Below are 13,922 nucleotides of genomic sequence, written 5' to 3'. Positions count from 1 at the left end.
GGCTCTACAGGCCTCTCCTTAGGTAGGGCTGTTGACAACATGTGAGGGTTAAGCTCCATCATCAACTTTACAGGATCTGGAACTGGCTTGATGATGTACCTCTGGACATGCCTGTGACGTGAAGGGTTAACTAGAGGGAAGACCCAGCCTTAATGTGGGTGGCCATCCTGAGTTGGGGGCCCAGCCCAAGGAAAGTGGAAAATACAAACTGAGCACCAGCGTTCATCTCTTTGCTTCCTCACATGCGGATGTCACGTGACCAGCTGCCTCAGGCCCCTGCCCTGTGCACCCAGTGATGGGCTGCACCTTCAAACCGTGAGCCCAAATAAGCCCCTCCTTAAGTTGTTCCTGTGATGCACAAAGCCAGGGGGCACAGCTGGGGCACAGCTGGGGAAGCCCCCGGTACCTGGCAGGTGCCAGTCTCCAGCTGTTTTCATCACTGCTGGATTTGTGGCCTGCTGGGCAGGCATGTCTCCCGGAAGGTTGGTGTTGGGTTGGTGGACAGCAGACTTCCCCTGGGGTCATTTCCAGTCAAATGCCAGCATTGGGCGGGAGTTCTGCTATGTGCTGGGCTCTGCTGGGCACTGGGAGAGTGAGCACGCTCCGATGGCAGTCTCAGGGCTTGGAGGAGGCCAACAGCACCCCGCTTAATGTCAGGCTCTTGGTACCCCTCTCTGAGGCGCTGGCCGTTCAGGAAGCAGACTTCCTGTAGACTGAAGTGTCTTACAGTTCCTGCCTCCTCCTGCCAGCCTTGCTCAGTGCTGATACCCACAGAGGTGTGTCATGCCCACGGCCTATGAGGTGTTCTCACTCTTGGCACAGCCCTGGGATGGCCATGCTTCTTCCTGAGATCTTCTATGACAGTGCAGTGCTCGCCCTGCCCCAGGCCTGAGTCAGCTTTAGGCCAGGAAGGCCTGGACAAGTCACTTCTACCTCCTTAATGGCCCTTCGTCAGTGAGGCACAGACCCCAGCATCTGCCCACAGGTTCCGTAGAAGTTAGAGGCTCACCCCGAGGCCCTCACACGCTCCAAGCTGCTGGGGCACTGGGTCCTTTCACTTCCAAGTCGAGAGGCTCTTGTTCTGTGGGGAGCTGTTTTGGTCAGAGTTTCTATTGCTGTGGTAAACACCGTGACCACAACAACTTCAGAGGAAAGTTTGTGTAGTTCACCGTGAAGAGAAGTCAGGGCAGGAACTGAAGTGGAGACCGTGGAGAAATGCTGCCTCCTGGCTCGTTTTTGCTTGCTCATCCTGCATTCTTACACACCCCGGACCACCTGCCTTGGGGTGGTACTGCCCGAAGTGGTCTGGGCCCTCCCGCATCGACCACTAATTAAGACTGCACCACAGGCTGCCCGCAGGCCAACCTGGTGGAGGTGTTTTCATAACTGATACCCCTCTCCCCAGGTGACTCCAGCTGTGTCCGGACACAAAACCAGCTAGCACAGATGTGACAGGGTTGGGCGGGCACCGGGATCACCACACCTGATACATGGAAGGAGCCATGTGTACCCTAGATTCCTACTTACTGTTCACTGTCACACTCCCAGCTGCCCTTGTCCCCTCTGCCCCTGCAGCCTGAGCCTGGGCCCCAGTCCCTCACCCTCAGAGTCCCCCTCACTGCTTTGGGAGGGGTGCCATCTGCCCATCCCTTCACCTCCAGGCTCCCAGGACTCCTGGTCCCATGAGCTTTGCCTGATTAACCTTCCGTTTCCTCCCAGTCCTGTAGGGTGTGGCCCACTTGGACCTGAGGAACATTTGCTGTCTTAGCAAAGTTAAATCTTTATTTTCGTTCGAGGCCAGCCTGGGCTACCAAGTGAGTCCCAGGAAAGGCGCAAAGCTACACAGAGAAACCCTGTCTCGAAAAATTAAAAAAAAAAAATCTTTATTTTCATTTGCTGACTGAATAGCCAGCATGTGACCTTTGAGGTACACAAGTTGAGCATTACAGAATTGACTGAAAGGTGAAAGGGGTTCTCACAAACACCTGAAAACAAAACAGGATTCACTATTCACACTGCCCCCACAGGACTCTCGCTATTCACACTGCCCCCTCAGGACTCTCGCTATTCACACTGCCCCCCCCAGGACTCTCACTAGTCACACTGCCCCCCCACAGGACTCTCACTAGTCACACTGCCCCCCACAGGACTCTCACTAGTCACACTGCCCCCCTACATACACAGCTGCTTTTTTGCTCCAGTTTAAATGGCATAGGGTTTATGACTGCCTATTCTAACAATAAAAAAGTAAGCCTGTATTTGGGGGTGCTGTAGTTTGGGACCTCTATGAGCAAATGTACCTAAAAAGAAGCACCATGATTACTGAAAATTGGGAGCTGGGAGAGGTTCTGAAGAAAGAGCTAGGCGGTGGACGGCTCAGTTGACAACACAAATCAAATGTATTCCGTGCAGGAGGCTTCGGGCCTCAGTCTGCGTGTCTGAAACATCCCAGTGACTGCCACGCCTCAGCCTCTCCTAATAAGACTTGATGGGTCTTAGATGATCCTCGTTCCTTATAGGAAATCATGTAACGTCACCAGCAGTTAGGCATGGAGCCCAAGGGGACAGGCTTGTCCCCGGGGTGGCCTTAAATATGGAAACACACTGAATTTTAAAGCCTGCATTTTTCATCTAACCAAGGTCAAAATGATAAGCAATTTAAATTACATGTACGGGGGGAAAAAGTACCTGAAGTTAAATGCGATCCAGGTGTTTATCTGTAAGAAGCTGCTGGGTCGCCTCAGGGCTGGAAACGGGCTTGCATAGGGCATTTGTTCGCCAAGTTTTCCGTTCCGATTTTGATGACATTTTTAGGCTTTTTCATTTCCACAAACCCAATAATGAGATAAACAAAGTGCAGACTACGGAACGATGCTAGTTAAACATTTATACAGTCTATCCTGTCATTCCTTGAAACTATTAAAATGTAATGTTCTTATACGGAATCATTATCAATTTATAAGCAGTCTGATGGTTCACGGTGAGGTGCCGTCCTGTGGCCCGTGGCTGACTGTTCTGGATTCAGGCGGCAGCTGCTCTCAGAGTCGTGGTTCTGAGGTGATTAGATCCCATGATGCCCTGGGAGATGCTGCGGCCTTCTCATTTGCATGAAACACTCAGCTGATTATGCGTTGGGTTTGAGACCTTCTGAAATGCTTCCCAAACAGCCGTCTTGACAGCTCTCTTACGGAAGGCAGGTGACTAGGAAGACTGCCCTGAAGACTTCCTACCTTAAAATCTCTATTAAGAATGTATCCGGAAAGAGGGGATCACCTAGTTCCTGGGACTGTGTGTCCACTGTCACGGCACCACCCTGCAGGGACATGGAAGGGGGCGGGAGCCTTTCTAACATGGAAGGGGCCTCTAGCAACAGTGTGGCTACAATTTCTGTAGGAACGCCCAAACCTGACAGGGAGTTCCAGGCTTCCTCTCCTCGTGTGAACAGTAGATGCCAGTGCTGGTCATTGGAACCCTGGGATGAAGGATGGGCATTGCATGTGTCCTTGGCAGGCACCATAAGAGTTCTGTAGCTACAGTGAGGGGTGTACCATTTTGGGAGGAGGGCAATCAATAGTTCCTGAGACCAGGTGGTCACCACGAAGCAAGTCAGAGGACAGGGACAGCCAGGGCCAGTGTCGTGGGCTCTGCCCTTTCCAGCCCCTTTTTATCTCGTTCTTAAAAGGGCCAGTGACCCAGAAAGCCAAGAAAAAAAAGGTCAGAAATAACAGAATGATGTGCTGCCCTTCGTGATGGAGAAGACAGAAAAGCTAGGATTCTGCGAGGCTCTTCCTTCGGCTTCCTTTACCATCCATCTGTGCTGAGTATGAGGATGCTAAGCTTGATGAATAGTGAGTGTGCATAAAATATGGGCGCGAGCTGTGTTTGTGAAGAAATGGCTTTCACAGACCTCATTTATCATAATGTAGTATTAAATGATGAAATATATACCACAAGCATGGAAAATATACCCATGATATAGCCTGGAGAATTTATGTCCATATCAATAATGGCAAGATGGACAAACTGATCTACATCTGATTTTTCAGAAAGGTTGTGCAGCCTTGGGAGTGGTCCTGTGGGGATATTTCTTTTTCTTTTATAGGAAAAAGAAGTGCATAAAGAAAAATTATGCTATTTCATTCAGAGTTGGAATGTGGTGCCTTGGGCCCTGAATTCCACAGAGAGACTCCTCCAGAGAGAAACCTGTGTGTTTTATATGTGTTCCCTGACCTCCAAGGGGAAATGGGGTTCTGTGTGCATCTGCTCAACAGCCTGTGGGTGGGAAAGGCTGCTTTTGCATCTCTTGGGCTGACTTTGCCTTTCCTAGAGCCCGGTTTTACAGGAGGCAGAGGCGCCCACAGGTGCCATGTGCTGACTTCATGAGTCAAAACTGGTACCACTGGCTGCTTTCCATGTGGGCCCATGTGAGCAAAGAGATACATTCCATGCTGCCAAGGACGGGCCGAAGGGAATGTGAGTTCAAGTTGTCCCAACTAAAAGGGACCTGGATATCAACTTTCGGGATCCAACCTAGATAGTCAGGTCTCTTTAAGAATGTCCCCAGAGCAGGGTTAGGGAACATATGCCCTCCAGCAGGTTCCTGTGCCCCTCCTTGGGCCAATACTGAATGTGGGACTGGCCTGTGGGAGTTGTATTGTTATGAATGGGGGGATGGCTGGATTTCCAGTGACACTGAATGTGACCTGTGTGTTCCAGATGTGCTCAAAGATGCTCAAACCTGACATTCCTGTCATCTGTTGGCCTGTGTGTTAGACTCAATGCCAATCAGACCTCAGTCCCACGAGGCACTTTGGCACCTTGGACATCTCAGAGATGATCTCGGCTTGCCTGGAGTCTCTGAGTTTTCTACATCTCCTGGAAGCTGAGAATGGGGGGACTCGGACTCTCTGTAGTGAGGTTTAGCTGGACCCTGATTCTTGGTTCCTTCCTGGTTCAGATGGTGCTGAATCCAATAGACTCACATGTAGGGCCTCCAGGTTGTAGGAAGCTAACAAGGCTCACAGGAGTCTTTCTTGTTTGTTTGTTTTGTTTTGTTTTTCAAGACAGGGTTTCTCTGTGTAGACCTAGCTGTCCTGGAACTCACTCTGTAGACCAGGCTGGCCTTGAACTCACAGAGATTCACCTGCCTCTGCCTCCCAGAGTGCTGGGATTAAGGGTGTGAGCCACCACAACCTGGCTGCTCAAAAGAGCCTTAGCTCCTGCCTCCACCTGAGTGAAGCCTAGTGTGTGTGTCCCCTTAAACATAGCTCCTGGCGTCCAAAAGAGAGAGGCACACTTTGGTGGCAGAAGGACTTAGCTGTTGGTCTTCTCTAATTCACTCATTCTGACTCTGCTTTGTAAAGCAAGATCACCACATGAGCATTCTGGAGTCTCTTTGAGAAATAACAGTAAAGGCCTCATCCAAGCTCTGGTGACGTGTAGGTGCTGAAACTGGCAGCCATTAGCCTGTTGTCTGTGTCCCCTCAGGCAGGGACCCAGGTGACTATGTCTGTGTGACGGCACCACCCTGTCACATTGGACACTTGCCTTCTGCCATCTCACGGTCCATTTGCCTTTCACATGATGTCATACATTTTAGTACCTTATACTCTTGCATCAAAGTTCTTCCTCCTGCTGCCTTATAAAATACTGACAGGAACCACTTAAGGAAGAAATTGTTATTTCAGCTCACAGTTCAAGGCTACAGTTCCTGACGGCGGGGAAGCCAGCCGGGCACAGCCAGCTGGGCACAGCCGGTCACAAAGCATCTGCAGACAGGAAGCAGGGAGTGATGAATGACTCTGCCCAGCTGGCTTTCTCCCTCTTACCCAGGCCAGGATCTGTCTAGGGAATGGTGCCGCTCATGATGGGCTTGTCTCCCACCTCAACTAGCCTAGTCAGTGTTACCATCCACCTAGGGTGATTCTAGATCTCATCAAGTTAACAGTTAACAATCACATCATGCAAGTCGCTGGCACTGATGTCTCTCTTAAGGAGAACTGTGCAGGAAGGGTTCCCTGGGAGTACCTGCCCTTCAGGACCCCAAAGTGGATGGCACAATGCAAGGTGAAAACTGACCCTTAGCTCTGGAGATAAAGAAACGAGTGTCTTAGAGAAAGTCATGCTGAGATGAAGTGTGCAGGTGTAAAGGGACCTGGGACCACCATCAGCTGCAGCACTGAGCCAGGACATGCACACATGGACATAGTGTGCCGTGTAGGGAGGAATGAAGTGGACAGGGTCAGGCAGAGCCTGCCCTAGGAGGCCTGGGCACATCGCAAGTGTTGAAAGCTGGGACAAAGGGCCTGTCTTGACGTGTTTGCCTGGGTGTGGGCTGCGTGGTTCTGCAAGGGCTCTAAACCGGGAACATTCAAAACAGGAATTCCTTATTTTATAGTTTTTCCAAAAATGAAAAGGCATTTTGCATACTAAAGCAGTACATGCATGTGCAGTCTAGCTCACACAGGCATGGCTGAGACTGAGTTGATTAGGGGGTAAACTTTGAAGCTGTGGGCCGGAGCCTTTGAACTCAGCTGGGGCCACGATGATGTTGCTTTTCTCTGGTGCCTGTTCTATTTAGAAAAAGGTATAAATCTTGTGAATCAGTTTTTTTCCCTCTCTCTCTCAACTCCTTTCCTCTGTCTGAAGTGGGGTATTCCAGTTACCATGTTCTGTAATTGGCATTCTTTGAAGATAAATCCTGGGTAATAATTCATGTGTTATTTTTAAATCATTAGAAAAGTTTGAGACTCCTCAGAAGAAGCGGAGCCCCTGTGCCCCCCACCCCCCACCTCCGGTCCAAGCGAGTGCAGTACCCTCTTCTCATGCTAGGTTCAGCGTCCCTAGAATACCTGGGAAATGATTCCTCAAATGAATTTTAAATTTATTTAATTTTGTTACTTCTTTTTTCTTTCTTTTTTTATAAAACCAGCTAAATCTGTTTACCATCATCTTTTGTCAATTATATTATTTCACATTTGCTTCTGGCAGCACAAAAACAATAACCCTTCCCTCCTTGTGTAGTTATTATAAACAGTAAGTAGTTCAAGGCAAAAGTAACATAATCCAGAAATTTTCGATAGCAAACCAATCCCCCAAGTAGCAGGCATCTTCTCCCAGCCCTGGCCTTGCCCCACTCCCCAGTCTCTGTCTGCCACATCATACTTGTCCTGACTCAGCTCTGGCCTCCAGGAAGCCCAGTGTGCGCCTTGGTAGGAGGGCTGAGCCAGGGTTTACTCTCCTAATTTTTGCAGAGAATGAAGAATAAAAATTTCCACGCTCCTAGAGGATATGGCTAATATTATCAGAGAAGAAATCCACTGTTACCTGGACAGGAATGTGAGAAGACAAAGGTGAATGAGTGAAGAGTGAGTGGATGGACATAAAGTTTAACCCTGTGTCCCAGCTTGTCCAGATGTGAGCTGTGAGTTGGAGGAAAAGTGAGAAAGGAACATGTAGTCCCAGGGAGCCCGGAGCTCGGCCAAGATGAGGCAGCCAGAGCTCACCTCAGCCCCAGAAAGTAGCTCATCAGTGTCCCCCACCCTCAGGAGGACGTGGGGGCTTCAAAGTCCTCCCCGTGCTTGCAAGGGGAACACTTTAGCAGCTGAGCCACCTCTGCAGACCCTAGAGTGCTTCTCGAGGTGCATTTAGCGATGTGTGTTTCTTCTCTGAAAGGTAACACCATCCGCACAGGAACACAGAATGTGGGCTGGGGTCTCTGGGGACGCTTGACTTTATCTGCCTCCCATGTCACCCTCAAGCCCACACTGCTCACTGACTCCTTTGTCACAGAACCTGTAGTGACAGCCATGCCTCATCAGGAGAATGTGCGTCTGGCAGTTCCAGTTGATCTAACCACAGCTTCTTAAGTGGGGCTCAGTTTGCATAACTGAATATGGGGAGGGGTCATGAAAATTTGCTGACAGCACAAATTTTCTAAGACAACAATTAATTCAAAATCTAGTGCCTTGGGAATTATCAGTGCTCCTGGAAGTGTTCATGTGTGTTGCATTGTATGACTTCACTGCAGCCTTGACTTTGACTACACACACAGAGACACACAGGAGCATGCTCACCAATACACGCTTACAACACAACACACACCACCAGGGCATGCTCCTGGAATGCCTCCCCTCCGGCTGGCAACGGCTCTGCACTATGACCTGCATGCTTTTCTAGAGACAAGAGACACAAGGTTTCCTACACTGTTAAACCTAAAAATTATGAAGAGAAAGACCAAATCCACGACTGTCTAATTAAAGCAAGCTTTATTTTAGAGGTGTTCCCAGGACTAGTCAGCTGGCTCTCTCACTCTAAATCTATTGGGCTTTTTGAGAGCAGCTGTGGATGTGAAGAAGACAAGGTTTTTATAGCTTAGGGGTAGGAGGTTTCCAAATGGGGGGTTTGGTTATAGGAGCAGAACACAGCATAACAAGTTAGTCCTAACGACCCCTGAAACAAAGATGGGCTGCAAGGTGATGGTAGCAACAGGTGGTCATAACAAGGTAGCCAGGATAACCCTCCGAAACAAAAGTAGGCTTGCAAGACGGTTGTTAAGTTTCTGAAGCAAAGCCATGGCCATTTCCCGGCACAGAGGACAGAAGTATCTGTAGTTAAGCCCACAGGTGGGGCAAAGCCCAGGCCTCGAGAGACAGGTTTCATCATCACAGGAAGAGACGTAGTTTGTCTCTCTGCTTAGGATGGCTTTTCCTAAGATGGAGGCAGGCTGGTGTTTCAACACAGACACATGGGCTCAGTTTTAGAAAACAGAGTACCCATTTTCCTGCTGGCCTTCCCTAGTGCAGAAGTATCAAATCAGGATAGCTTTGGAATGTACTGTTGAAGGCTGTTTGCTTTTTAGAAATTACTGCTTAGATTGCTGGATTGAGTTTCATGAAGAAAAAAAAAATGGCCTTTGCCTTGAGATTGGAACAAAATGTCCAGCAATTTCTGCCATGTAGTTCAACACCATCCTGAGCAGTCTATACTGAGGGACAAGTTGTCTCTGTACCTGCCCCTGCAGTAGCCATGGGCCATGTTGGCTATTGAGTACTCTAGACACGGCCAGTGCTGCTGAGGCATGGGAGTTCAGCCTTATTTAGTTTTAATTAAACTTAAATTTCCATGCCACATGCAGCTAGCAACTATTGCATTAGACCCTGCCATCTAGTTAATCCCTTTGCAGCCAAGAGCATCATCAAAAGTATTCCCTGTCTATTTATTGCTAGCAATAGAGCCCAGGGATTTGTGTGTGCTAGCCAAGCTCTCTACCACTGAGCCACCCACCCCTCCTCCAGCTCAGTAGGTACTTCCAGAGTGAATGAATGAATGAATGAATGTGGAGAAAATGACCCTACCCAGATTCATATAGCAACTCATGACCTTGGGACCATGCATTGGCTGGCCCAAGCACTTCCTGCCTGGCTTCCACCCCTGAAGGTGGCCTTTGCACTAGTGTGGCCTTAATCTTGTCACTGAATCACTTGAAGGAGAAAAAAAAAAGAACAGAAAAACAAAACTATTTTTCTGTCATTTGTAATTTGAAGACTGAGCACTAAAAACCCCAATCAAACATCAAATAATTTTAGTAAGTAGAAATAATATGTATTTTGCCACCCAAATGAAAACATGTGCTCCCAGCAATTTAATTATGCAAATGTGACCCAGGCAGCAGAGAAGCAGGGTTAAAGGGCAGAATGAGGGTTGACAGGCTCATGTTTCTGGTGACATTTTCCATGTTCATATCGTCTTTGCGTTAAACTGCTCTGATTTCCATGCACTGTGTAGGTGGATGCCATATTTCTTTCTGATCCTGGCCCCTGCAACTGTATGCGAATGTTAAAAATCACTGTAGAAAATATCACAATACCTCCTGCTGCCCACACACTTGGTCGGCAACAGGATCCAATGGATCTTGCAATGTGACCCTCTTAAGAGCACTAGTAAGCAAAGCTGTATGTATCCACTCTAGCTGCATGCAGAAGCTTGACCTCTCATTCCCACTTCTGCTAGAGGGAGTCCAAAGCAAAAGCCTGAAGATTTCCGGGGCTAGGGTTTGTCATGCCTCCTCTAGATCTGGGGCCCTGCTCCTCCCAGACCTCGGTAGTTGGAGCTCTTTCCGGTGTGGATCCCATGAGCGAGGCTTGGATGCTAGGCGCACACACACTGAGGAGGTGTGTGGGGGAAACCAGGCACAGGCGAGTAAACCAGGGCCGACCAGGAGAGGAAGGAAGAGAGCCGAGTGTGTGACCTTCGTGTCTCGGGGAGTGACCCCACTCAGATCCCAGAGGCAAACAGACCTTAGGCCTCAAAATGTGTCTCCGTTTGAGACCAGGGAGCTGGGCGTCAAGTTTGGCAAAGGCTACCATGTAGGCCTGTAATCCTGTGTGCTTGAGGCTCTGGGAGAGCAGACATGGTTGGCAAGCCAAGGGCGGTCTCTGACTAAAGCCCTGAGAAGGCCTGTAGGGACTGTGGCCATGTCCACTAAGGTTTGGCTCTAGCCCTGCCCCCACATTGCTTGTGGTTGATACTTCTGGGTATGTTTGGGGGTGCTTCCATTGAACCAATAGACCGGTGAGTGGGTATCACCAAGCTGCTGAGAGCCTGTAGAGGCAGAAGGAGGCCTTATTCTCTCTGGCTGATGGCTTAAGCGGGTCCGAGGATGTGGACCAGCTGCCTTGCTCTTTAGACATTCACAGCTGGATTAGAACCTGTGTTGTCGGCTCCCTGGCCTTGAAGCTCCCTGCTGGCATTCCAGGTCCAAAACTCACAGCAGCACATCAGCGGCATCTCCACAGTTGCCTGAGCCTGTCCATCACAAAAAACTCTTCCTGTATAGAAACATGCACTGAATGTGTAGATGCACACATGTGTGCATGCACACACACTGTCCTCCCAGTCTTTCCTGGACAGCCCTGACTGACACCCCATCCCACCCTATGCAGCACACCTGTCCCTTCCCTGAAGGCTTCCCGGTAAATTAGGTCCAGGCAAGGATTTTTTTTTCCAGAACAGTTTTTATTCTATTAGATCACATTTGGACCTTGAGAGTTTGAAAGGAAAGGGGTGAATGATGACTAGAAGGAACTGTGGCAAAGCAGTGGGAAACCGATCCACACTGGAGGAGGCTGACTGGAATACACCAGATGTGCAAACTGAGTCGATGACTTCCTCTGCAGCACCTTAGAATTCCCAAAATCCAAAGTGTTGTGTTGATGCCTGCCTTCTCACAGTCAGGACACCATCCGAGGTGTTTTCCATGGTTCCTCCTGCCATGCCTGCACCTCTGTTCCAGTCAGGGGCAGGGTCGCTGGAATCCCAGGTGTTTTTTGAGGCACTCTGATCCAAGTGAAGAAAAACTGGCTGCAGACCCTTCTCTCTGTCTCCTTCTTTACTTCCTGCCTTTGAAGCGGGTCCCCCAGGCTCTGTGTGCAGCACAGGTGCCGTTTTCAAGGTGACATAAAAGCTTTCTGAGTAAAGAAATTGCTTTGTTCCATCTGGAGGCTCTCTCTGCCTTTGAGAGAAGAGAACCTGATAAGCTCTCATCATCTCTCTGCTTTTCAGAGATGGGGCCAGACAGAAAGGTGTTCCGTGTCCCTCTGTTCCAGGGACACCAGCCCATGCCCGTATAGCGGGACTTCAAGGGTCACCACATCCATAGTTGCCTGACATTCTAGGACTTCAATTAGGATGGGAAGCCCAGAGGCTGGCCTGGGGGTCCATGTGGAGGAAAGGAAGCAAGACACACAAGCCTGCTGCTGAGGCTGGTCCTCCTGCTACAGGGCTGAAGATTTGCCAGTGGGTGGAGAGCAGAGTGCTCAACGCTGTGTGAAGGTACATTAAATCATAAGGTCTTTCAAGGTTGTAACTGGTAATGAGATCAGGGCCCCAGGACCTGGTGAGTGTGTGTGTGTGTGTGTGTGTGTGTGTGTGTGTGTGTGTGTGTGTGTGTCTGTGTGTGTGTGTGTGTGTCTATGTGTGATTATGCACATGTGTGTGTGCCTGTGCATGTGTATTTATGTATGTCTATATCTGTGTGTGTGTGTGTCTGTGCATGTGTGTGTGAGTGTGCCCGTGTGCGCACGTACCTTCTGCCTTCTGGTGCCAGCCCTCCCCCTCCTTCCCCTGGCCCCTCAAACAGGTAGGATTTCACTTCCTTCGTGATGGTGACAGTCAGTGACAAGGTGACTGTTATTCTTGAACTCTACCTTCGCCCCACCCAAGGGACCTGTCATAACAAATAGTCCAAACTTCCTGTTTCCGTACATGTAAATGCACACAGCAGTCCCTTTGGCATCTGTGGGGTCTGCTGCCGGGGTGAACAACTCTCCCTTGCAGGTCCCAGCCCTTGGGTGCTCAGGTCCCTTGCATATAGTGACATGTAGTTGGTGCCTAACGCATCCCATCTCCCTGTGGACCTTAAATCATCTCTGGTTTATGATACTCAGTGCAGCTTAAGTACTTACTATACCACATTGTTCTGTGACTAGTAGCAAGAATAAAAACCCTGTACCCATTCCATACACATGCGACCAGGCCTGAGTCTGTGATACCCAAGAAAGGTGCAAGGCGGAGTTCAGGAGAAGCTCTGAGAACAGGGGTGGATGCCGAGTGGCCAGCGGTGTGTCTCGGGGATGCTTGTCCAGTGCTTGACTCGAGTGCGTTCAGTGAGGTGTTTGTTTCTTGGGAAGATCGGCAGGAAGCGCCATGTGCCCTTCTGATGAAGGAGGATGTGGCTAGCACCACACTTGTGGCTGCCGGAGCATCCTGCCGCCTGGCTCCCACCACATCTAGTCCCACAGCTGTGGGAAAGCCTGCTCCAGGGCGGTCCTGCAGTGCCAGTGACACAGCGCTCCTTGTTCTCTGCTGTCTGTCTTTAAAAGAGCGTGGCTGGCTTTCTATCTGGGTTGTCTCCTGCTGAGGTTTTCCGTTTTTAGAATCCTCTTAGAGGCTTGGGCTGGAACTTTTTTTCTTATCTAAAATAAGAAATAGCTCAAGGTAAGACTTTGGGTGGCATTCAAAGACCACGTGTGCCTCTGTTCTTCCTGCCCTCCTGCCTCTGGCGCCCAGCTGCCCTCACTTCTTCGCAGCCCAGACACTTGTTTGGTGACTGTGGGTTTCAATGTGTACGTCAGCATGGTGGCACCGAGTTCTTCAGCAGAATAGCGTGTGCTTGCTCATGACAACAGGCCACATCCCTAGCCTGTGTCGTTAGTGGGAGGTGTTTAAAGAAGTCAAATTTTATCTCAGCATTTCTCCCCTTTTAATTATATTTCCAAGAAGCCCTGGGGACCACTGAGAAATTTCTCATTCTTTAGCATTCCCACTGAGCCAGAGAAGTGTAGATAGGACATTTTCCTTTAAAAACTTAGATTTGTTTGGTTTAGAGGTAAAGTCTGTGTAGTTCCAGGGTGGCCTCAAACTTAAGGCCACCCTCTTCCCTAAAACCTGTAATCAAGGGATACTGAGGCACACACTGAAGGATCACAACTTTCAGGGTGTGTGTGTGGTCGTATCCATGGCAGCAGGAGCTGGCCATGCAGCTCATTCATCTCAGCAAACCAGGATGCAGAAAGCTTAGGTGGGAACCTGGGCTGTAGCCTTCCATCCACCCAGCCCTCACTTCAGACAACCCCACACGGCTGCTTTCTTCACGTCTTCCTCCTTCTCACTGTGAACCTCCAATCCCGCTCCTTCACAGACCGAGTTAAACTTGAGTTAATTAAGCAGGAACTTTAAAGAGTACTTACAGTTAGCTCCTCCCACCACAGTCCAGCTTTCCCATCTATAATGCACGTTTCCTGCTTGGGGTGAGGCGTTTCAGAGACCAGTGTTCTTTGTTTCAATGCTATGTGAGCTCACATTTGGAGGACCCTGGAGTTAGCAGGTGAAAAAGTTAACAGTTCTTTTCTGTTCCTCACTTT

The 13,922-nt window shown here is 49.5% G+C and overlaps 1 protein-coding gene across 12 annotated transcripts in view; it reads left to right on the top strand.

Moving 5' to 3' along the window:
• The window catches only part of Ulk4 (unc-51 like kinase 4), a 307,398-nt gene that overhangs the window by 246,416 nt on the left and 47,060 nt on the right, over positions 1–13,922 (top strand). For 2 of the 12 annotated variants that reach the window (XM_076577418.1, XM_076577417.1), the window contains exon 36: positions 74–215. The exons of the other annotated variants lie outside the window; for them this stretch is intronic. In XM_076577418.1, the coding sequence (XP_076433533.1) occupies positions 74–91 (18 nt within the window). In that variant the 3' untranslated portion in view covers positions 92–215. Of the gene's footprint in view, positions 1–73; positions 216–13,922 lie in introns of those variants that run through there. 12 annotated transcript variants of the gene reach the window in all.

This window comes from Peromyscus maniculatus, chromosome 7 (genome assembly GCF_049852395.1).
Source record: "Peromyscus maniculatus bairdii isolate BWxNUB_F1_BW_parent chromosome 7, HU_Pman_BW_mat_3.1, whole genome shotgun sequence".
Lineage (NCBI taxonomy): Eukaryota > Metazoa > Chordata > Mammalia > Rodentia > Cricetidae > Peromyscus > Peromyscus maniculatus.
Note: the sequence above shows the minus strand (reverse complement) of the source record. Positions and strands in the feature narration are given on the sequence as shown.